This window comes from Pinus tabuliformis, chromosome 1_2 (genome assembly GCF_031772625.1).
Source record: "Pinus tabuliformis cultivar Carrire ecotype Pingquan chromosome 1_2, CPIR1, whole genome shotgun sequence".
NCBI lineage: Eukaryota > Viridiplantae > Streptophyta > Pinopsida > Pinales > Pinaceae > Pinus > Pinus tabuliformis.
This window is the reverse complement of record NC_142298.1, coordinates 292,492,416-292,518,383: the sequence shown is the minus strand read 5'-3', so window position 1 is coordinate 292,518,383 and position 25,968 is coordinate 292,492,416. Positions and strand designations below refer to the sequence as shown.

General features: G+C 37.9%; 1 protein-coding gene across 1 annotated transcript in view; it reads left to right on the top strand.

Annotated features, from left to right (window-relative positions):
• Positions 1–25,968, top strand: part of LOC149205489 (dynamin-related protein 5A-like) — an 86,897-nt gene that overhangs the window by 58,541 nt on the left and 2,388 nt on the right. The window contains 8 exon segments of the mRNA XM_089395079.1: positions 3,802–3,996; positions 4,207–4,326; positions 13,750–13,820; positions 14,393–14,481; positions 14,484–14,617; positions 22,950–23,000; positions 23,238–23,466; positions 23,639–23,778. Coding sequence (XP_089251205.1) covers positions 3,802–3,996; positions 4,207–4,326; positions 13,750–13,820; positions 14,393–14,481; positions 14,484–14,617; positions 22,950–23,000; positions 23,238–23,466; positions 23,639–23,778 — 1,029 coding nt within the window.

The following is a 25,968-nucleotide window of genomic DNA, read 5'->3' as shown; positions in this document are numbered from 1 at the left end:
ATTGTGAATTCTTGGTCATGTTGTTCGGTTTAACCAATGCACCTGCAACCTTCCAATCATGCATGAATAATATTTTCAGGAAGTAGCTGCGGAAGTTTCTATTAGTATTTTTTGATGATCTTCTCATATATAGCAGGACTTGGGAAGAGCCCCTTAGACACTTGGAAGAAGTGTTGAGCATACTGGAGGAACAATCACTTTTTGCACAAGAAGTATATGTACACCAAGAAAATATTCAAGCTATACTTGATTAGCCAACGCATACGACTCTCATGTAGCTACGAGGATTTATGGGCATATATAACTACTATAGGCGATTTGTCAGAGGATATTTATAGATGGTGGTGACCCTAATAGATTTAACCAAAAAAGGAGCCTTCAGATGGATTAAAGAGGCACAACATAGGTGATGAGCACTTGCCCAATCCTAGCACTTCATGACTTCTCTCGCCCTTTGTATTAGAGTGTGATGCATTAGGGGAAGGCATAGGGGCTGTGTTAATGCAAGATAAGCATCCAATAGCTTTCAAGACCCAGAAGCTAAGGGAGTGGAAAGACTCTATTCCATCTAGGATAAGGAAATGCTTGCCATCGACAAAATTTAGGCAAATATTTGGTGGGTGGAAAGTTTGTGGTCAAAATTGACCACAACAGTTTGAGGTACTTCCCTGAGCAGAAAGATCTGAAAGAGAGACAACAAAATTGGGTTAGTAAAATACAAGCCTATGATTTCGATATTGAATATCTAGGGGAAAAAGAACATGGTAGTAGCCATCCTCAGTAGCATGTTCTGACATGGAGATGGCTACAGATTGGGAGACACTTTTGGTAGTAGAATACTTAAAAAATACATTTTCATGCAAGTAGATGGATGGAATGATCTAGGATTACATGTACAGGGTAGTAGATGACACCATCCTCTACAAAGGAAAGATTTATTTGGTCCGGGTTGAGGCTCAAAGAAAAACTCAATGAAGGTTGCCCACGATTCACCTCTAACCTATCATCAGGGATATTTCAAAACATATCAACAGGTTACGGAAAGATTTTCTTGGAAGGGCCTCAAATACCATATATGGAGGCATGTGACAGAGTGTACTACTTGTCAGTAGAAAAAGGCAAAAGTAGAACATACTCATCCCGTGGGCTTGTTATAGCCATTGCCCATTCCAGATAAAAAGTGGGAGAGTATTTCCATGGATGTCATTGCATGGTTTCTAAGGGTATAAGGCGAAGATTGCATATTGGTGGTCATTAGAGAAATTTTGAGGTCTGAAATGGACCTTCTAAGGAATATTATAAAATAATAGTGGAAATAATAAGATAAGATTAGATTAACTCATCAAGTTTTGGAGGGAAAAAATAAAAAACTATTTTTTTCAACTTGTATTTTCAACTTTTCTCGCTACGATTTTACTCAAATTTCGAGCGAGATTACCCATGTTGCATACTTTCGATGGACCCTACTATACGAAAAATGTGAAATGCATGAAAAACATGATCAATCACATTTTTTCATGTATTTCACATTTTCATTAGTAGGTGTTAATTTGGCAGCTCAGGGACAAATTCCCTCCTTTGGACAACCTTCGTCATCAAGAAAGACCCCTCCTAGCCCTTAGAAGAATTTAATTTGGTCAAGGAAAAATTTAATTTTTAAAGTGAAATCCACAAGAACATAAAACTTCAAGTCGGCTCGGACAAGGGAAAGTCACCTCCAAAATTCAAGGCAACCTCAAGGCAAGTGGAATGTGGGGCAACTCCAAAAGGAATTCATACCCCTTAGGAGAGTTCAAATTGGTGGGAAGAGAGAGAGGAGGGAACTCGACTTGTGGGGGCCCACATGGAGGAAGAAAAGGGGAAGCAAGATAAATAATCCATTGTTTGCTCAAGCTGTTTAGTTGGGTTAATGGAGTGCTGTTCAGCACACAAGATCTCCTAGACCCTATAGATAAGATAAGATAAGATAATTATATTAATGTCCAACAATTGATCACAAGATAGGTCAATCGGACTAAATGAATGAGCTGTGAGACACTGATCCTGTAGCAGATAAAACTTTCGATTCTGCTACAAGGGTTGATGTCATGGGAGTTGGTGATCCTTGTAGCAACTTCTTACTGCCTTTGGGTTGCTCATTTACCCGTGTTTGCAGCCAGAAGATGGAAATCATAGAGGTTTCTGGATAGTTTCAGAGCATGTCCACCCCCATTGTCTGAGCCAGGAAATTCCTTTGGAGCATGCCGACCCCCATTTTCTAAGCCTGCATATAGCTTGGAAGTCTTTGAATATCTGTATTTTCTTTCTTTTGTAGGGTTTTTTACCAAATACAGTTAGATTACAGTTAGAGATATGATGTATCCAAAACATATACGTATATGGTTTGTATCAGACCATACTGGGGCCTTATCTATATCTGATATGAGATTTGATGTGTCCTTGACCTTCTTATGTCATATCTGGTAACTTGGATGGTACCCTGCTGTGCCTTTATGTAAAATAAACATTGATGCATTTTGTTGATTATGTTCAAGTTCCGTGGTGTTCTTGCAGTAATAATATGCATTACTTTTTGTCATACCTATAAATGAGAATAGGGAGATGTGCCTTGAGGAATGACTTGGTGAAGTTGGAGAGAAAGAGTACAAGTGGGGCTTGTAAAAAACTCCACAACCAAAATATAAAATAGATACACACTTCTGTTTTTTCTTTATAGTGATGGGTAAGGAGTTTTTGGTTTGGGCTCGTTATAATTTTGTGTAAAAGGATTGTGAGTCAAACTCATCAGATTCAATTTTGACTTGTGGATGCTGAGTTTTCACTGGGATATATTGATTCATTCCTGTTTAGTTACTTAGGTCAGTGGGACTTGCAAGTCTGTGTCAAAACTCTTGGGTACTGCAAGGCTGCTGCTAATATGGTCATACCTCTTGATTGTTGGAATCGACAATTGCAGTTGAGGAAATGTTATGATTGTGGCCTTGAATATAATTGCCATGATCATGGATTTAGATCTTCAGCTATGGTAATGTCAGCATAAAACCATAAGCTAAGTTTGCAGACCTTGGTAACCACAAGCAGTGCATCCGTGATATTTGTAAAATCAGATTGAGAGAGGTACTCTGGGTTACAGTTGGCTATGCAGCATCTTGGAAAGTATTGACATTGCTAAAGGGAGCATGCTTTGTAGTGGTTTTATTTTGGATTTCTTCTCATTGATGAAGTTTGAGAGTTTCCACATTGTAGGTTTAACAGAGAACATAGGTAAACCCTAGGCCAAATTGTCACGCTGTGAGTTTTGAAGTCCCAATTTGTGTATTTGTATGTGGAGTTCTCAATACTGGATGTGTTCGGAATCCGGATAAGCTTTTGCAGATGGTTGTGGTTTATTATTCTATGTCTACTCACATTCCAGTAAGTGCAGATCAATAGAATGTGCCATGCAGGTCAAGATGGTTTCCATGAAGGTACTAGGTGGTGAGCTGTTACAAGGATATGCCAGGATTATAATCTTGATTGTTTCCTCTTTTTCCTCTTGGAGCTTTGATATTGCAAATCTTGTTTGTGTAACTAATTTGGGATGTAGAATATGGTGTTGACACTCACTTCTCAGAATGATAAATATTCATTGTGGCCGTCAGTCAAATGGCATGATCATCTTTTCTTGCTTAATGTGTAGAATTGTTGGTTGAGTGTATCTTATTCAAACTACAACTTGTACTTCTGGTGTATTGTTCTTTCATTCATTAAACCTTGCTGCAAGTTAATTTTTTGGTGTATACTGCTGTTATTATTTTTCAGATTTTGGAAGGCAAAGCATATCGTTTGCAGTTTCCTTGGGTTGGTGTTGTAAATCGCTCTCAAGCAGATATCAACAAAAGTGTTGACATGGTTGTTGCAAGGCGAAGAGAGCGGGAATATTTTTCAAATAATCCAGACTATAAACATATAGCACACAGAATGGGATCAGAACATCTTGCAAAGATGCTTTCAAAGGTATGATGTCTATTCATGGAATGCTTGAGAGGTTCCCTATATCTCATGCTAATTATTATGAAAACAGATTCTATGGACCATTCACAATCTTGGTTAAGTATTTAGTTCTAGGCAATACATTTGCAATACCATATGACAATGTACGTCATTCTGTGCACGTTTCAGGATTGTTTTCTTGTATAATTTTCTCTAATCTGCTTCTTATTGCAGCATCTTGAAACTGTAATTAAGTCACGCATCCCAAGCCTTCAGTCACTTATCAACAAAACTATTGCTGATATTGAAACAGAGTTGAGTCGACTTGGAAAGCCGATTGCTTCTGATGCTGGAGTAAGGAATCTTTGTTTTCCTTCATTGTCAGGCTTCTAATATATCAACTGTTACTGTTTTGCATTGTTGAATGGCTATAACTTAAAAGTGATGTATACTGAATTTTCTTTCAAAAAAAGTGAGTAAACTTCTCTTTCGTTGCTTTCTGTTAGCATTTTTTTCTTCAGTTCTTTTTTTTTGCCCCATAGAAAAAAGTTGCATCGCTTTTCATTTCAAGTAGAAACAGTCAAGGATACATTCAATTATGACTTACAAAAGGCATCTAAGACGCGTGGAGACCGAAACAACTATAGAACGACCATCAAAATCTGGTTATTTTCCAGGCATTTACCCCTTTTGGATCAAATAATAAATCTCTAAATAACAGAATAAAGACAGCCTCATAGGTGGTAACCATCATTAATTCAAGTGAGAAGTATCCCATCCTTGGACGGAGCACATACTCAACCTTGTTGATGATCTGTTTTGGAGGGAGAGTGAAGACCTCATCTCCTACAACTTAGTTAACTTCAACATCTCATACTGACACTCCACTGCTCTCTTGGCAAGACTGTCAGCTTCCGTTTTGTTTTCTCTGTAGATACGTTAGAAGAATAACCTGGAAAAGCTGCTTTTAATCTCATTTGCCATCCTGTAGTAGTATATTCTGGTTGTTGAATCTTTTACTCACCCACTCTATTACTAATCTTGAGTCCCAAAGATTTGGATATCCTCCAGCTTCCTTTCCTTTGGTATTGCAAAGAGAATGAAGGCAATCCTAATCTCTGCCCAGTTGTTAGCGCCCTGACTTAGACCACAGACAAATTGTTATCTTATGCTCCTCTGAGAGGGCAGAAATTTTTATGTGCATGTGTTGAAATTAGCTAATTTTTTTTCCGCTGATATATTTATATATATATATATATATTTTTTTTTTTCCTCTTGTTTTTGTTATTTGTTTATAAATTATAAAAGTTAAAAATTCCAATTGTGCATTTTATTCAGTAAGCTAAATTTAAATTAATTAATAGCAAAGAAATTACCAGGAAGTAATTTGACAGTTTACTGGGGCTAGGAAATTTAACATCTTCTACCACGCCACACCACTTGCTATGTCATCAAGATATCCTCTAGAATGTCCATCCTCTAGGTAACTAGTTCACCACATCAAGAAGAAATAATTAACCGATAATACTCAGGGAAACCCTTAGTTGGTAGGTATTCATCTCTTCATAAATGTGCTAAGGGTCAGTCAATGCTATGTACGACCCTTAAACACTTTTCAAGCACCACATGTGCTAGTTTCAAATCTCCAAGTTCAAACAAGAGATGATGATGCTAACTGGGAGGATAGTGCACATCATCTAACCATGTATAAGAATAATAAACCATAGAATGTTAAAATTGGCAACTAGGGATAAACTCCATGTGGGTCATCTTGTTAATGGAAGCTGATATTTTTCTTGGATCCCTCTCATCGAGAGGTGTAGGATTGATCGAAAGATCATCCGATTTTGATAAGTATTCATGGAGATATGAATTTATTTGTGTTATGGGACAATTCATCAAGGTTGGCCAGCAACCAAATAAACCCCACTTGTGCTCAACGTTTTAGTATAAATAGAGGTGGCCTTCAAGTCATTTCAACACACTTGGGATCTCTTCCTCTCTACTTGTCTTTGGGTTTTAGTAGGAGGAGAGATCCTAAGGGATAACGTTGCCCTAATCCAGAGGGCAGAAGCTGGAATAGCCGGAATTGCCAGAACTGCCAGGAATTGCCGAAACTGCGGGGAAAAGCTAGAACTATTGGAACTGTCGGAAAAAGACGGAATTGCAAGAATTGTCGGGAATAGCCGGAATTGCTGAAATTGCCGGGAATCGCCGGAATTGCTGGAACTGCCGGGAAAGTTGACATAGAGGGCAGATGCCGGAATTGCCGGGAAAAGCCGAAACTGCCGGAAAAAGCTGAAACTGTCGGAACTGCCAGGAATAGCCGGAACTACCGGGAACAGCCGGAATCGCCAAAATTGCCGGAACAACATGAGCATCTGTCTCTGAAGGAGAGCAGCATGCAAGGGACAACTAAATAACATTGGGACAGTTGTATGGTACTTAGCAGCAAATATACTAAGCATCAAATGTTACAGCTAGCATGCAAGGGACAACTAGCATACAACAAGAAGCATGCAAATGACAACAAGCATGCTACGGACAACAAGCAAGGTAGGGACAAAAAGCAAGCAAGATGCAGCCAACACATAGGTCAGTATGGAAACATGGTGCAACAATGGCACATAATGCAGTACAATGATGGGTGCAATCATGATTAATGAAGCATGATGAGATGCAACATAGTGATGATGGGTGCAGCATGGTGCAACACGGTGAGGTGCAACATGGTGCCGAAATGCAGCACAACGATAGGTGAAGGAGTCACCTTGGAGAATCAGTTGAAGCAGCATGTCTTCAACTGATCTCATGTATCATCTTCTTAGAGATGATCTATGCTCTTATCTAGATAAGTCAAAGTGTTGACTTCTGTTGTAACTGTACTATCTCTCTCTCTCTCTCTGCTGGATTCACTATTGAAGAATATATAAGAAGAATTGATCAAGGGTTTCCCCACATTGGGGTTTGTCCCTGGCTAGTGCCACATCTTGTGTCCTCTTGTCTTGGCTTGTCTTCTGCGATTTATGTTTATGTTCTATCTGAAGTTTACTTTAATGCTGATGTGATTGCTAATCTGGAAAAGATATTGAGCTAATTGTGAAAATTGAAATAAATTGCTCTAAGCATAGAACATACCTAAAATTAACATGGTATCGGAGTTGAGGTGAAGACAAAGCCCAAGCAAGAGTGAAAGAGCAATCACTGAAGATAGTTGGGAAAGGATCAATGGATTCCTCATCCCTCTTCTAATTCACCAAGGGTGAAGTCAAAGCAGAGAATATTATCAGAATGGTGCAGTAGAAGTTTCGGATGGTCTACCTGAAGATCACTTCTATGGGATGTCCGGATCTAAGGGTGGAATGAAAGGCAGAAGTCTTGGTTGAAATAAGTTCGGCCATTATGCGAAGGAGTGTCTGACTGGCACGGACACATCACTTGATGATGATAACAATCATTCCAGGGATGCAGGTAATGCAGGTCATGAAGGAAATGGCTAACTCTCCAAAGAAACCAAGGAACCCCAGGTATGAAGAATCAAATGTTGTTCTTGATAAGATAAAGAAGTGTTATCGTGTATTGGCCCTCTCCTCCAGATTCTTTGGGAATCTGGCTTATTGATTGTAGTGCTTCAAGGCACTTCATCGGATAGAAGGGTGCACTCTCTAATTTGGTAGAGATGGAAACAATCGTGGGATTATACTTGGAGCCGATGCCACCTATCCCGGAAAGGGTGTAGGGAATGTTACTCATTTACAGAATCTCTTTTATGTACCTGATCGCAATAAGGACTTGGTGTCCATTTCAACAATGGAAGTCAAAGGTTACGAGGTGGCACTCATCGATGGAAAGGTACATGTTTGAAAATAGAATTTTCAAAGATGTTTTTGAGTTCAGGGTTGTATCAAGTTGCAGGAAGTCCACTGGGGACCATGTCCATTGACACATAGTACCAGAGGTCTGTGAGTCAGATGGTGGTAGGGATGCCTGAATTCAAAAAGAGCATGAAAGTACATGTCTGAGATATACCGAAGGAAAATCTTACAAGGGGACCATTCCCCTCATGTAGCAGGTCCATAGGTTTGGAACAACCCGAGGGGTTTGAGATTCATGATCAGGAGTCTCACGTATGCAGGTGGAAGAAAGCCCTCTATGGCTTGAAGCAAAACTCCCCGGGCGTAGTATGAGAGGATTGACAGCTGTCAGATGAAGCTGAGATTCACTAAGAGTCAAGCTGATCCAAACCATTGTTTGAAGGTTGTGGATGATAGACCTCTCATACCAACACCTTCTGAGGATGACCTATTTCAAACAGGTGAGACCCTCTCACTTGCAAAAGTAAGAGGGAGTTGGATTCCGGATGTGGAATGGTAAACAAGAAGCCCGTAACTACCTTGAGGATCTTAACTTTCAAAAGTTATATGGTGATGATGTCGGCCCAGATTTGGGAAATGCCTTTGAGTTTTACAAACTCATTTGCATTGAATTTCTTGGTGAATTTCTGTCCGGAAATATGTTTTGCAGTTAGCATGGTGAGCTCATATTTGGTTGAGCCTCACTGGATTGGTGCCAAGAATCTTTTGAGATATGTTCGAGGCACAATCTCTCATGGATTGAGATAAACTGCCGGAAATATGAAATTGCATGATTATTCGAATGCTAACTGGGCAGGTAGTGTGGAGGATTACTAGAGCACTTCTCAGTGCTGGTTCTCTTTGGATTCTGCTTTGATATCATTGATGAGAAGGAAGCAAAAGTTAGTTGCTATAAGCACTGCCGAGACCGAATACATAGCTACGAGTATGATCTCATGTGAAGTTGCATGGTTGCAAAAGCTCTTAAGTGAGTTGTTTGTACACATGATGAATAACACTGTGATTCTCTGTGACAACCAGAAGGGGGATTCGATTATTGAGGAATTCCGTATTCGATGATTGCTCCAGCAGATAGACATTAGATACTGCCTTATCTGGGATATGGTAAGTCGATGAGCGAGTAGGCTCCATCGCATTGAGATTGATGTACAGGTCGCAGAGATTTTGTCAAAGCCCTGGGGAAAGGTCAAATTTGTGACTTTCCTGAACGACTTGGAGTCGTTGAGAGACCTTCTTATAAGGGTCCTGCATGTTGATTAGTTCTCTTATGGGTCGGGATGATTAGTTCTCCCGTGGAAACTGTGGAACAAGATGATTAGTTCTCCTGTGGCAACTGTGAAACAGGATGATTAGTTCTCCTGTGGGCCGGGATGATTAGTTCTCCCGTGGCAATTGTGGGGCGGGATGATTCGTTCTCTTGTGGATAGGATGATTAGTTCTCCTGTCGAGGCATCCTACCCATGCAGTCTGGAACTCATGCGAAGTACCACTCATCTGATCAATGAACAGGGAAATGGGGTTAGGGACCATAGTAGTACTATCGATGGATGCATCGATTTATCTACCGTACTCCCTATGCTAGGATGACCTCCATTGATCTGGGATCAATGAAAATGATCTGGAATCAGTAAGAGTGGTTTGAGACACTCTCTTATGATATTGATCTGGGATCAATAAAACTAACTTCGAGCCAGTAAGAGTGATGTGACACACTCTCTTTAGATGAAACTGACTTTGGGTTAGTAGAGAATGGTATGAGACATTCTTGAACAATTCTTCTTCTTCATGGTTTAGCAGAGCAGAGTAGTGCAGGGCACTGATGGCAAAGATAGTACAGTCGGGCATATGGATTAGCAGATGGAGTTCTCCCTAGTTGAGAGGGAGTGTTAAAATTGGAAACTAGGGCTAAACTCCATGTGGGTCATTTTATTAATGGAAGATGATATTTTTCTTGGATCCCTCTCATCGAGAGGTGTAGGATTGATCTAAAGATCATCCGATTTCGGTAAGTATTCATGGAGATATGAATTTATTTATGTTATGGGACAATTCATCAAGGTCGGCCAGCAACCAAATAAACCCCACTTGTGCTCAATGTTTTAATATAAATAGCGGTGGCCTTCGAGTCATTTCAACACACTTAGGATCTCTTCCTCTCTGCTTGTCTTTGGGTTTTAGTAGGAGGAGAGATCTTAAGGGATAACGCTGCCCTAATCCAAAGGGCAGAAGCTGGAACTGCCGGGAATAGCCAGAATTGCTAGGAACTATCGAAACTGCCGGGAAAAGCCAGAAGCATCGGAACTGTCGGGAAAAGCCGGAATTGCAGGAACTGTCGAGAATAGCCGGAACCGTTGGGAATTGCCAGGAATAGCTGGAACAACCGGAAACAGCCAGGAACAGTCAGAACTGCCAGAACTGCCGGGAAAGCTGACGCAGAGGGCAGAAGCTGGAACTGCCTGGAAAGCCGAAACCAGTGTTGCACACATCGCGATCGGGATTTAATCGGCGCCGGGAAAAAAGCGGAAAAAATCGTTAAAATCGGGAAAAAATCGGAAAAAAGCGGGAAAAAATCGTTTGGCACAAAAATATTCATTTTTTTTCAATTTTTTTTAATATCTAAACCATCTACAACATAAAATAAATACATTGACACATAAATATGATAAAAAAACTAATATATAAGATGTTTAATATCATTTCTAGCGCTAAAATCACACATAACATTGAATCATGTCCTGAATAGTAAGTCCCAACTCAGCCTCAAAATATCAACAAAAAATATGATAATGTATCTCATCATGTCATAATGTCATATACAATAAAATGAAAGTCTAATCCTATTGATTTCCTCTGCCCCTCTTGCGAGAAAATGCCACAGCTTTCCCTTTCCCTCTAGATGTAGATGCTGGTGCCCGTGCAGGTGGAAATGGCAGTGGAGTCTGATGTGATCTAGACGTTGAAGAACTAGAAGTAGGAGCTATAGGAGGTAGACCACGTCCTCTACTGGTGGCAGGGGTAGCCCGGGCAGGTGGTGTCACCTGGAAACATTACAATCTCCCAATCCTGAAATCCTGAAAAACTGATAAGTCTGCTGGATTTTAAATGAAATCTAAAATTCTACTTTCTCCATATGAAATCCAATGAGGCTGGAACCACTCTCAAACATCCTGAGTCATTTCATGGTAATGTTAAAAATTTAAGTAAAAGGATGAAAATGAAGATTAAGGAGAATGTCACTTTTACTTTAAGAATTTAACATTACCATGAATAGCATATCCATACTAGGGCCTAGACTTGATCATTAAGCTACCCCACTCAAAAATTATTTGTTTCTTTCAAAAAACATTGCATGAAAAAACCCCAAAAAAGTTATAAAACTATGCTGTCCTGAGCCCCCACGATTTTTTCGTTAAAAATCGCGCTTTTTTCGAAAAAATCGCGATTTTTTGAAAAAAGCGCGATTTTTTCAGTAAAAATCGGCAAAAAAAAAGTAGGCGATTTTTTCGTATAAAAATCGCGATTTGATCGGCAAGATGAAAAAATCGCGATTTTCCGATAAAATCGCGATTTTATCGCGATTTTAACAACACTGGCCGAAACTGCCAGAACTGCCAGGAACGAGAGATGCTGAAACTGCCCGGAACATCCGGAATTTGCCGAAACTGCCGAAACAGCTTGAGCATCTATCTCCGAAGGAGAGTAGCATGCAAGGGACAACTAACTAACATTGGGACAATTGTATGGTACTTAGCAGCAAATACACCAAGCATGAAATGTTACAGCTAGCATGCAAGGGTCAGCTAGCATACAACAACAAGCATGCAAAGGACAACAAGCATGCTAGGGACAACAAGCAAGCTTGGGACAACAAGCAAGCAAGATGTAGCCAACACATAGGTCAGTATGGCAACATGGTGCAACAATGGCACATAATGCAGTGCAATGATGGGTATAGTCATGATTAATGAAGCATGATGAGATGTAGCATAGTGATGATGGGTGCAGCATAATGACGAAATGCATCACAACGATAGGTGAAGGAGTCACCTTGGAGAATCAGTTGAAGCAGCATGTCTTCAACTGATCTCATGTATCATCTTCTTAGAGATGATCTTATGCTCTTATCTAAATAAGTCAAAGTGTTGACTTCTGTTGTAAATGTACTATCTCTCTTTCTCTCTCTGCTGAACTCTTGAAGAACATATCAGAAGAGTTGATTAAGGGTTTCCCCACATTTGGGTTTGTCCCTGTCTAGTGCCACATCTTGTGTCCTCATGTCTTGGCTTGTCTTCTGCGATTTATGTTTATGTTCTATCTGCAGTTTACTTTGATGCTGATGTGATTGCTAATCTGGAAAAGATATTGAGCTAACTGTGAAAATTAAAATAAATTGCTCTAAGCATAGAACATACCTAAAATTAACATAGAAGAAATCCTCCCATGGTAATGCAGACTGGGGGGCAGCAACTATAGATAAATAAATGTGCAAAGGACAACTCTCCTCTAGACATCTAAGCACCCACCAAAGGTGGTCAATAATGTCAAAAGGGAAGTGTCAAGGAGAGCAAGCACAAACCACAATGCCCATTGATAATCCATGAAAGTCCATCAAATAATCCTTGCATTTGTTTGGCTAGTGTGAATATAATGCTGAACAATAGTCACTAATCTCTTTAAATTTGAACCTTTGATAATAAAATGTGTCAAAAACTACAACACTCCATGCACAACTTCCTCAGGAAGGGTCTTCAATTGGATTAAATACTGAATACATGATGCTATATGAGGGGTAACACTAACAATCACTTCTAAAAAAATCCTCATTCCTCAGCAGTGGATCCAACCCATTTGGGCATAATTAGATTTTGCATCTACTGCACTAGTCATTTTAATTCTTTCAGGTAGTATATCTTTATGTTCTTTAAGATTGTTGTCCTTGTTGATTTATAACTATATAGTATAAATGTATATGTTTGGATATATGCATATATGCATCCATGTATGGATACACACTATGTCAAACAATATATCCAAGCATATATATACTCCCTTGTCAAATACATCATATGATAAAATACTTAGGGTACACAAGTCATAATATGTTGGCTCTTCATTCTTACATTGAGCTATGTGTCTTGTAGGCTCCTAGGCTCACGAGGTGCATGTAAAGGTCATGCCTTATAGACCCTTTCGATGCTGTGTTTATACATGGATCATGTCTTTTGGGGCTTCATACTGACTGCGTGACAAGGAAAGCTGGGATTTTATACAAGTATAAATGGATAGGGGCAAGGGCATAAAGATAGAGTGTGATATGTGAATGTTTGTTTTTTTTCAGAAGAAATAATCTTTCTATGAAACCCAAGAGATGCTTTTGCATAGTCATGGATGGCATCCCTAGTAGGGGGATTCAAATTGGGCACCTGTCGACATGGAACTAACCAAATGCCTAACATGTGCATTTATATATATTATAAAATGAAACATAATTATTTTCTTGTACACTCACAACAAAGAAAAGGTCAATACAAGTAGCAAATAAGTGGTGCCTTGCAAATCTTCCAAAAAGTGACAATTGATCATTTATAACTGTCTGATTGACCATATTTGGTTGTTTCCAGACTGTAATGTAAGTACTTCCTTTCTGGTTCTGCCACATAACCTCTATAATTTGCTATAGCCTTCAGCTGTTGCCATATGAAACTCAATGTTTCCAGTGTGTTACTTTATATTTTTTTCTTTATGATCTAATTAAAACATACCTGTTGACTATGGTTTTCACATTCTTCTAATTGCTTGTACTTGTAAAAAAAATTTAATTCTTTCTGAAGGTGAATGAAGGCTAGTTTTCGTTACTGTATGAAAGTTTGCAGCGTATGACACTTATTTTTTCCATTTGCAGGGACAATTGTATGCCATTTTGGAGATTTGTCGGGCTTTCGACCAGATATTCAAAGAGCACCTTGACGGAGTGTATGGCTTTTTAGAATCCTTAAATGATGTTTGTCTAATTGTGACAGAATACCTGGTGTAAAAGAAGTTGTTTTGACACGAGTCATCTGTGTTGTATGATTGGCTAAATAAATGTGCTATGGCTTTTGCTGACAATGTAACTAACAGATCATTTAGATAAATAGCATTATTACTTAGTGAAAGACAACTATATATTTAGTTTGTGAGGGTTAAATTTAGGGAATTACAATGATGTTTTTTTGAGAAAAAAAGCATAATTGTAATATTTTTGCCGTTCCTTATGGTTGTTTTGGAGGAACAAATAACAGTATGCTAATGCTTATTACCATTATCTATACTTGTACATATCTTAAATTCTTATATTAGTGTTGTGTGAAGTATCTTCCTTCCAGTGTTTGAGCATAAGCACATACTGCATTTGAAAGTAGTATCTATATTGAGACACTGGTTTGGTATTCTTTGCTTTGAAATTTGTTTTCCAACTTAAACTTATTTTCATAATTAGTTTCACGTAATTAGGTTTATTAACTAGGACATATTCCTAACGTGAAACACATTATAACTTTTGGCAGGCGTGCAGGTGGTGATAGAATTTACAATGTCTTTGATAATCAACTTCCTGCAGCTCTTAAAAGGCTATCGTTTGAGAAGCACCTTTCAATGGAAATGTGAGGAAGCGCATTACAGAGGCGGATGGCTATCAACCTCATTTGATAGCCCCTGAGCAAGGATACAGACATCTGATTGAAACTTCCTTGAGCACTATCAAAGGTCCTGCTGAGGCCACTGTTGACGCGGTATGATTTTGAAGTTAGAAATCCGAGTATAATTTACAATGCATATTTTATTTTGTTCAGTTACATTCAAAATTCATTTGATTACTTTTGAATAGCGTGCCAAATTACTTTGCAGTGAGTCAGCCAACTTTTGGGGCATTTCTTTAATATAGATTTGTCCAAACTTATAGATCATATCCTCTAGTTGGAATTAATAAATCTCTTTAGAGTCTAGACAGGTTGCATCCATAAGATTTAGATGGCGAATAATGGTGAGAACAAGTGTAACCTGTAACTTGAGGATATCAAAGTCACCTATTTCTTTTATTAGTGACAGCTAGGTTAAAACTACATATTTAGTTCTGTGATGCTAGGTAAATGGCACTTTTTAATATGCAAGACATCAAGAACTGCAAATTGACAATTTTTTTAATTCTGAAGAACTCAGCAAATTGTGGTGCAAAAGCTTCTGGAGAATTTCTTTACCAGTATGAGTCCTAATATCTGCATGATTTCCAAAGAAACACAGAAATGAGGGAAAATGAAATACAACAGTAGGGCTAGTCAAATTAGATATAGCAGCAATTTGATATATCACTAGAATATTTCATGGGTTATATATGTTGTTATAAAATAAGCTAGGTTATAATAGTTATCAAATAGTTTTGGAGGCTATTAATTTAAATAAAGAAATAAGTAGGGCCATGCTTAAGATTGATTGCTTAAGTTTAACTTGGAAAGATTAGCTAGAAGAAATTTAGACTAGAGTGATGATCAAATTTAGATGACAATTTATATACAAATGTGGTCTGAGTTTCGGACAAACAGATATTCCTATTTGGTGAAATAATGCCGACATTTTCATGAATGAAATGTTCTTAAAATTCTGAATGTGATTGCACGGCGATACAAGGTGGCCCTCCTAACCTATTTCCCTAGTTTTGGGTAACATGATCGGCAGAATATTAATTAATTTCCCCTCATGGAGATAAGGACATATGACTCTAACTACCCTCCTTTTTGTAGAGTTGGATGAGAGTCATGTAATATATTCAGTTGTTTCTACTTAGAAAACATTTTACAATTGTGATGAATACTTAGGATATCAGGTACAACTACTATGATACTCATAATTTCTTCCTGTTGATGTTATTAGCTTGGATATGTGCTTCTGCATAGGCTCAGTGTCTAGCATCCAGAAGATGTCATATTGCCTTCTTAGGTGCTTGCTTGAGAGGAGTAAGTGATTATTATGATTTCTTTCTTAAGTTTATCTTAAGAAAAATACATCAATTATTTAATTATGTTGAATAAGTGACATAAAAAATAACCTCCTAGCATCATTGCTGGAGTGGATTAGACCTGAGAGCATGAAAACAAATGAGGAAACTCCAACAGTTTGAAGTTGAGGCTTATGACGTTAAGCTCATTCTGGGATAAAGGAAATGAAGCAAAGAGATAATGTCCAAGGAGGGAACAATAGTAAATACTGATTGGATGGGGCTGAACAAGGAAATGTAATGCCCTATCAGCTAATCCTAGTGGAGGGGAACCATCAATCCTGTTCAAATAGGCCTCTTATGACTAAAGTTGTAGGATTTGATCCAATATATTTTAATTTTTATACATGGTCTAGTAATGTTAGCCCCAAGAAAAATGAATAAAGCAGGATTCTTATTAAGTTTTGTCTCCGTTGTCCTTCAGTGTTCAAGGTATAAAAGAAATGGTTGTTTGCAGATGCTTACAAGGCGAGGGAAATATTTTATGAAATACTCTTGAAGATTACCCTAGTACTTTCATTAAACACTTAGGTTGCTTTAACCTGTAAATAGTTTTGTCAAACACTTTACTTTTGATGATTCCTTATGTAGATTTGTTAGACTTTGAAGCTGCAAAGTAACCTTTGATGACTTTGGTTAGGCATGAAATGTAGCAATAAAATTAGACATACATCAAACAGAAGTGAAGAAAGTGGACAATATGTCTTTGTACCAATCTGATAATCCAATTCGAGATCTAAGTTTTGATGAAGAAGAACAAAGCATCAGGCTTCTCCAAAACCAATGAAGGAAGAATACAGTGCAGACAGTTCATCACAACAATCTGATAAAAAATAGACCGAAATCTATACCGAGGATTACTTTCTTTAGATTCCAGATGTATTAATTATTGTTTTCTGCTTATGCATGTAATGGATAAAATGTGGAAAACTTTTCATGCTTTGGAGGTCCGTAGGAAACAGCAACTGATAGGATCTCCTCATTATTCCCTAAAGGAATAACATGAAATCAAATTCTATCAATTCATTTTCCATAGGGCCCAGTAGATTGGATCTAGTCATAAGAATAGAAGAATGCTTGGTGTAAATAAAAATAACTCCTTGGTCTTCAACCCCCCACTACGAACATAAGGAACAATTAAATACAATCATGCACCAACTACAACGAACATAAAATATGCTTTGTAATGCCCCCAATTGATTAATCGCCTAGGGGAGGATGAAGTAGCCTATCCAATCATGTAGGCTATAGTCTTGATAAAGGGGGAAAACACAAATTATCCAATGCTTGGGGCAACATTGGGTGAAATTTGGGTTGGCTGGGCAAAAAGCCCAAATTGTGGGTTTCACTTGCAACTCCTCACATTTGATAAACCTTGTGAGGGAATCTCTAAATAGAGGAGAGTTGGAATCATTTTGGATCATTGATTTGGATGGGATATCTCTGTTTTCTTGAGCTGATGAGTTGAGGATTTTAAGACCCCTTTCCTTAATTAGTTTCGGTGGAGGAGATCCAATCCTACCTAATCCTTTTTCTAGTTTCGGTGGATGTGATGTTCCTTTTTCTGGTGTTGCTTATGGCATGGTTAGGATGGCCTTTAAGGGTTGGAGGCAGACATGTCACAGGTGCAGGTCACGTCATCAGCAGGCCTAGGGGATTTTGGAGATGTTTCATGGGGTTTTGAGGAGTTTCTATGGGATCTGATGGCATTCACTTGGGATGTTCCATCATCTGCACAATTTGCCTTTCGTTCCGTTGCATTCCGACAACTTTCGGAAAACAGGGTTATTATTGGGCCTAGCTCAATTAATTATGCTTAAGGTGGCATTCCGAGATGAATACTTGATGGAACATCTTAGTGTAATAGCTTGTTGGAACCAGAACGAGAAAATCTACATGATGGGATGGTTAGAAGTGATTTTCAGTGACCCAAGGAGGCATGGTGGCCAATTTACCCTTTCCCACATTAAAAAAATATTTTAATTAAATAAAAAGAGGGAAAAGTGATCCATGATTAAAATAATAATAAAATAGGAGGTTCTAGAGGGGTCCATCAGATGTATAAAGAGAGGAGGAGGCCATTGGAGGACATCTTGTATATGATATTTCTTGTATGAGAGGTTGAGAACCCGATTCTCTACTTCATTGGTAGCCCGGGGACAAAAACCCTTGGGTAATTCAGTGAGATTGGGTGAGTACCCATCTCCCCTTGGTGGATTCATCCAGAATCCACAGGAGAGCTCAGCAGTGACATCTCAATTTAGTTTTGGAGGGCGGGCACAACATTGGAGTAGATTCTTGAGGCCAATTTTCCATTTCAGATATTTTATTGTATCAGCATGTAAACCCCAATTTATCTATTATAATAAAAGCTGAGATTATTCTTGTGCACCTTGTTATTTTTCCATATTTTAATAATTAAATTTTACATGGCAATTTTTTTGTTGAATGAATGGTAATTTTATGGAGAAATTTGGTTGATTTGGATTTCTGCAATATTAGTAAAAAATTTCTTGTTTGGGATATTACAATAGAGCTAATCCCACCCTACCTAGACACCTATTTTCTTTGTTCTGGCACAACATAGTATTTTGAAACACCTCTGATTTGGTTCTCCTGACTAGGGCAATGAAGCTATTGAATAGGACAACAAGTTCATTCCAGGCAATTGTTGAAAACAATGGATCCATTTTAGCCTTATTGCATATTTGAGTTTGATCAAGATTGCAGATAATTTTCCTGTAGAAGACTTCCCAGACAACCACTGTTTTGGAATAAAGTTTGATCACAAAATTTGAGGGTTTTGCGGGGCCATAGGGTTGAAGGTGCAATTTGGAGCTATGGCAACAAAGGGAATTCTGGGTATTAGTCAGGGTTTAGTTGGCATGCGAGTCCATGATGACCAGGGCGTTATGGATTCAATGTCTAAGCCAATAACTCATCACGGAATACTATGCCATTGCTGCAATTAGAAGGTGATCTTGTGACTAGGATTTTAATTCTTTGCAGTTACCCACATGAAATACGCTCGGTCTCTTAGTACAAAATTTTAGGTAGCACAGTGGTTAGTAGATTAGTAGAGAACCTGTTAATGGGATTGTATAATATAGGACAATTGGATGTTGGTACTGGATTATTGGCTGGACATATTTTTCCTCACTTGGGCAGACAACCCTACTCATTTGTTTTGAGAAGAATTGTAATGCTACTAACAAAATTTAGATTATTCATGCATACCTACTGTTACTGTTGAATGATATTTTTTACTTGTATATTACATAAATGAATGCCCATTGTTATATGGATGAATGAATTCTGTATTGTTTTGTTGGAAACCCTAGCCAGATTTCAGAATAGAAACCCTAAGGGCAAAAAAATTACACTATGTCATTACATTCTTTGGGAAACCCATAGTTTTAAAAATAAGGCAGGTTAAATTAGCCAAACTCGCTGGTCAGATGCCAGAGCTTGCAAACCGGAGCAATAAACACGATTCATGGCCGATTCAGATTGGTCAGATACCAAATCGGTCCTAATCGGCCATGAAGCATGTTTATTGCTCCGGTTTGCAAGCTTAGGCATCTGAGCGACCGGTTTGGCTGATTTCTCATTCAACCTCGCCGGTTTTTACAACTATGGGTTTCCCAAAGCATGTAATGACCTAGGGGTACCATACCGATCAATTTGTTACCTAATCTGTCCTAACTGGCCGAGCGTGTAAAAAACCAAGAACCTTGGAATAAGTATATACTGGTTTTGTAATTCTAAAGCAACAGACTTGTTGTTGGTGAGAGGGATAGCAAGTCTAAATTTTCCACTCCCAAGGTGCTCCCTTGATGCTCCTAGACACTTCCTAGATGCTCCCTAATGGTAATGTTAAAGTCTTAAAGTAAAAGGACTTTTACTTAAAATTTTAACGTTATCATGAAACGACTCAAGATGTTTGAGAGTGGTTCCTTTTTTGGCTATTGAGATGACTCCCTTGTGGATCACATAATCTAATGATGGAGGTTGGATTTTCTTGGCTGCCACAAGGTTCTCCTTGATCTTGAGAGCAGTAATGAAAGTGGTGTCCAAATTTTGTATGTCCTCCTTGAGTAAAACAAAAAGACTTGTCAAGCATTTCGAAATAATACACTGAAGTAAATTTAGCATTTGGATGCACATGATGAGGATATAATGTCATTCTCATTCTTGCTGATGGAAGTAAATTTTGCTAGCAAGAAAGAGTTATCTTCCTTGTAACTCCACTTTTTGTTAGTTTTGAGCTTGAATGATTCCGAATGATTCCCATCCATTGATGGAGGTGGCAAGAAGAGATTTCTACCATGTTGGTGCATCCACTTCAAGGGTCTCGCACAAACATCTGTATGACAACATCTTCATACTCAACCTATAATTCATCCTTGCACTTCAAAAATGCATTCGAATGATGCTCAATAGTTGCATTGTTGTCTGCAAAATTTGGGATATGTTTTCGATTCTTACCTATAGGCAAGAAATGTGGTTGATTAGTTGAGTCAAATTGAAGGAGCATACACAATGAGTAAATCTAACTGTAGTAGCTGCCAATGCACTAGTTTGAGCAAGGAATGAAAAATAAGAAACAATTGATGAAGGTGCAGGAGGATTTACTGATAAACTTACCACAACTGTTGAATTGATTGACAATGCACCCACCAAAACACTAGTGGTGAGGAATGATGGTGTGACTACGTAGAAGGTAGCCGTGATAGTGGAGCCACCTGAGATTGATGTAATCCCAGGTGAGGTCTTTTCTTTATTCAGGAATAAATGCTATGGTTTGTCAAGGACCAGAAACAAGGCTTGTGAAGGATCAAATCTTTAAGATTTTTGTGACTTCGATTCTACAATAATGGAGTCACTAGGTGAGTTAAAATAAATCAAATGAGATATACTTTCTGGCATTGTTAAGATTTCCAAGGGTTGATGATGTCCCTGGTAATGGCACCAACTTGTTATCATGCAAACCTATATATATAAATTTGCATGACAATTATAGACAACCAACCTTGTCATTGTTGGAGGATTTTTCATTCGGACGAACAATATTCCAGTCTTAAGGGGGTGTTCTATTGAGGGAATGCTGCTGTCTATGAATGAAATTTCTACAGGTAATTCAATGATGATCAAGAACCTCAAACCCACTCTCAGGATGTTTGAAAACAATTGAGAGTGAGGTTAAGATTTAATAGAAGGTTTTAGTGGTTGAGATCAGGCTCTAGAGACATTTATAACTTTGTAAGTAAATTTCATATATACGAGAGAAATGCACTTTAAGTGAGAACAATTTTGAAGTAAAAATGCATATAACTACATTACTAGAAAAATTTGAAGGGCAGAAATGTCTGGGCGCATGTGTCATATTGGCTCCTTTTCTTCTCTGTTTTCTTTGTTGTTGTTGTTGTTTATATCTACTGTTAAAATTCAAGATGTGCCATTTATTCAGTAAATCTGCAGTTTAATGTAATTTACAGCAAGGAGTTACTACGGAATACTTTGCTTCTTTGCTGGGGTTAAGGAAATTTAAAATTTTAGCATCAGCGTTATCTCCCATGTCCAGAGGGTCAACATCTTAGCTAAAAACACTTAGCGCAATCACCTCTGGCAGGTAACTCTTTTTTGTAGTCTTGGACTTCTCTGAAAATGAAAATATTGGAGTCCTTTCTTAATATTGCTCGACATCTTGTCAATAGAATACCTGTAAGGTTTTTTCCATGCTGTATAATGATTGACCATCCAAGTGTCCCTTAAACTTCTTCCATCCACTGAACAGAGACAACTTATAGAGTTGGGAGATCTGTGGAAATTCATGGTGAGAGACATGATTTTCCTCTTACATATGACAAATAGTTCACTGGTCAGACTGGCTGAATGAAGCCATACATTAACTGGTATGCTATGGATAACAATTGAATAGCTTGCATTTATCAAGATAATTACTTGGCAAGGATTCTGCTCTGTTTTTTTATTTGGCATGCACATTTATTTTATATCTGTAAGGGTGATGATGAAACTCTAGTTGAGATCATGGATAAAGTAGATAAAGGAGCTTCTTCCCATTTTATTTTCATGATTGATATAACCCTTACTTTTATAGATGCTCTAAATTGTTGCCAAAGTTGCTGGGCAGCACCGTCATCTTGCAGCATTCTGTATATATCAATCAACTATACTTTGTATAAAAACTTCAATGCATTAATGGATATAATGCAAAAATTAGAAATGAATTCAAATCAGCTGTTTTCCGCCACTGTAATTAGAGATTGTCATTCATGAGCTTGTTTGGAGCATTGTATGCCAAATCCTCTCTTTCTCTCTCTCTCACAAGTTTTTTTCAAGCAAGAGTGGGATGATGAGAAAGGTAATTATTGGCAGAGAGTAACTTGTTTTGTGATTGAAGATACATTATGTAGTCAAACTGTCAATCAACTATTCTTGGTATAAAAACTTCAATGCATTAATAGATATAAATTTCTATGTCACAAGGTTCGTCGAACTTTAACCTTGAGGTTCGAAATCCTGCGAACCTTAAATTTTTTTATGAGGTTCGACGAACCTCATCGAACCTCATAGCCATTGACCAAGTCCATAGATCAAAACTCATAACTTCATGTCACAACTCAAGCTTGTAATTTATCCTTGCAGTTTCCATGTCCGTGATAACATTTTTGATGTTTACTGATGTTGATTTCTTACTATTTTATCATATAATTAATTTTATATTAATATATATATATATATATAGACAAACCTAATGGCGAACCTTATCCGAACCTTGTTGAAAAATTCGAACTCAAACTGAACCTAATCATTGCCGACCTGAACTCGAACCTGAACCATGTGACATTAGATATAATGCAAAAATTAGAAACAAAATTCAAATCAGCTGTTTTCCACCACTGTAATTAGACATTGTCATTCATGAGCTTGTTTGGAGTATTGTAAGCCAAATTCTCTCTTTCTCTATCTCATAATTTTTTTTTTCAAGCGAGAGTGGGATGATGAGAAAAGTAATCGTTGGCAGAGAGTAACTTGTTTTGTGATTGCAGATACATTATGTACTCAAGGATCTTGCTCATAAAGCACTGACTGAGACAGCGGTATGTCATTTCTTATGCTAAAGCTAGATTGTGTTTTTCCAGTAGCATAATATTTGTGAGAGTAATTTTATCTTTGTTTTTTGATGTTCTTCATTCTTAAATGTATGATAACAAAGCTACATTGTTTCCCCCATGCTTTTCGAGTACCATGATGTTCGGGAGAGTTTATATCATAATTTTTAATGATCTTCATTCCCAAATTTAAGATAATAAATAATTCATTGGAATCATGATCAGGAACTCAAGCAATACCCATCTCTCCGCATTGAGGTTGGAAATGCAGCCGTTAATGCCCTTGAAAAATTACGAGATGAGAGCCGGAAATCAGCAGTGAAACTTGTGGAGATGGAATGCAGCTACTTGACTGTTGATTTTTTCCGTAAACTCCCTCAAGATCTAGAGAAGGGTGGAAATCCATCACAATCGGTATTTGATCGATATAATGAGAGTTACCTTCACAGAATTGGTAAGTTATGTTTATGCCAATTTTTGTTTTATATCATTCATTATTGAAGTTTTTGACATAACTTTAGTTGTATCATGAAAATAGTTCTCTTTATCACTTAATTTTTTCTGAAAATATGCATAATTGAAGTCCAAAAGTAAACATTTGACTCTAATATATGTGGCATAATCAGGAAACAATGTATTGGCATATGTGAACATGGTATGTGGCTATCTGAGGAATGCAATTCCAAAATCTGTCGTTCATTGTCAAGTACGGGAGGCCAAGCGTTCGTTACTTGACCATTTCTTTACCGAACTTGGTAAAAAGGAGGTAAGTCGTCAACTATTAAGGTAGCCACAGGCATAGTTGAGTGGAAGCAATTCTACAAGCAGCATGATCTGGTTGAAGTTTACTGTATGAAGGATAGAAAATGCAATCTGTAGCATTCCTTTCATCAACACAAACTTATTTGATTCTCACATCAGTGTCTTGGTTCGGGCAGGCTTGGGAGTCAATAAACTTAGGATCCAACTAGATTATGTTTCCTTCCTTGCTTCCAATTTTCATATTTCCATTAACGTTGGCTCTTGTTATTCCATTGTTTTACGATGAATTCTTATTTGGTTGTTATATTGCTTATCTAGGATAATTGTCATACTTATTAGAAAGGGGTTTGCTTTTGGGAAGATTTTTTCATAATAATTTTTTGGTATCTACTGCCCTTCAGACCAATTCTTAAAAGCTAATTAAAAAAACAAGCATGGAACATTGCCTTGGAATGGGGCCCATATGCACATGCTGTCTGGCTATCTTTGACGAGGTTTTATCATTCCCTCTGATCTGTTTTTCTTCACTTACTAGAATGAGCCCTTGATTTTCCTATTACAACAAGGGGGAAGACTTCTAGAAGAGGATAATTGGCAAAAGGTTAAAAACTGTATTGTAGTGCCACTTTTGGTGTTCGGCCATGTTAAAACAATGGACAAATGTCCCATCAAATATTGCATGTTATATAACAATTGATATTAGATCTACGATGAGAAAACATTAGAAAAGTCTACTCTAAACAACAATGCTTTATTTTTGTGTCATATGATGTATTACAATGGGTGCCATATTCTTTTATATGGCGATTAGCTCTAGCATAGTTGCCACATCAATTCTGTACCACTAGGTCAACTTCTAACCATCATAATAATAAGGGACTGCAAAGGCCACCTTCTAACCATTGTGTTGATGATAGATTACCGGGGCCTTACATCAATGAGAGTTAATGCCCACCAAGTCAAGATTCACTGACATATCTCCAGCGTCCTCCCTAAAGATTGACCTGTGCACACAAATTTTTGACTCCATGATTATCATAATAGTTTTTCACTATCAAACTCTCGCATCCAATCTATAACGTTCTAAACTTCGAGATGAATATAACACAAAATAGAGTTCTACTATGTCTTCAACCTCAAAAAGAAGGCAGACATGCAAGCAAATGAGGCCGTCGACATAGGCAAATGGACTTTATGCAAAAAGGAGGGGGCATTCTAAGAACATCCATGTACCCCCCACCATGATTATTATTAGGGAGTGAGCCCTCTCAAGCTAAGTCACCATGTTCCATAATTGTGGTAGTAGAGGCACTAGAGAGATCAATTGACGCTCTAGCAACTAAGTTTCTTGGCCAAGTTAATTTTATTTATTGTCTTCAAATGCATTGTTATTTTTTGTTTATATTAGGATATTATAGTTTGACAGTACACCTGTGGTTGTGACTGGGTGCTTTTGGACAGGATGTTTTAAATGCATTTGGTTGGAACTTTTGTAGTGGAAGACCTAGGGGAAAGGCCTTCAGGCCTACCGTCCGTTTTGTAATATCTAGTTGTATGATTTGGCCACATGTTCTTTTAATACAAAACCCTAAGTGTTATTGTGAAAAAAATGTCTGATTGGATAGGAGAAACATGAATAACCAATGTGGACAACAACCTGACCACAATGAGGTGCGAGCAAGTTCTCAATGGAGAGTCTATTTGCAAAACTATGGCCTCCAAAGCCCTAACATAGTCCTCTTTGAAAAACAATGAAGCAAACAAGCTTAAACAGAAAGTCTTATTTGCATGTGTTAGCATCCATAACACATTCACATAGTCCTCTTTAGAAAACTGTGAAGCAAATGCAAGTTTAAGGCAGCAAATGCAAAGTAGTCACAACAAGGAATGAAGTCCCCACACTGCTATTAAAGAACAATTTTCAAAAAATTATGTAGTTGATAAAATAGAGCTATGTCATACCAATAAGACGAAGATGATATAATGGCAAGCTTGCCACTCTTTGCAGGATTGCCTTATTCATGCAAACTAAGAATCTTGCAGAACTTGAGAGTGATTTCATGAAGCTCAAGTGTTAAAGAACAACAAGAATGCTTTGAACAAGGGATCATGCTCCCTAGGCACTTCTCGAATACTCCCATGGGAGCAAAGTACTGGGGGGGGGGCACCCTCCCCTACAATTTAGGTCAAGATA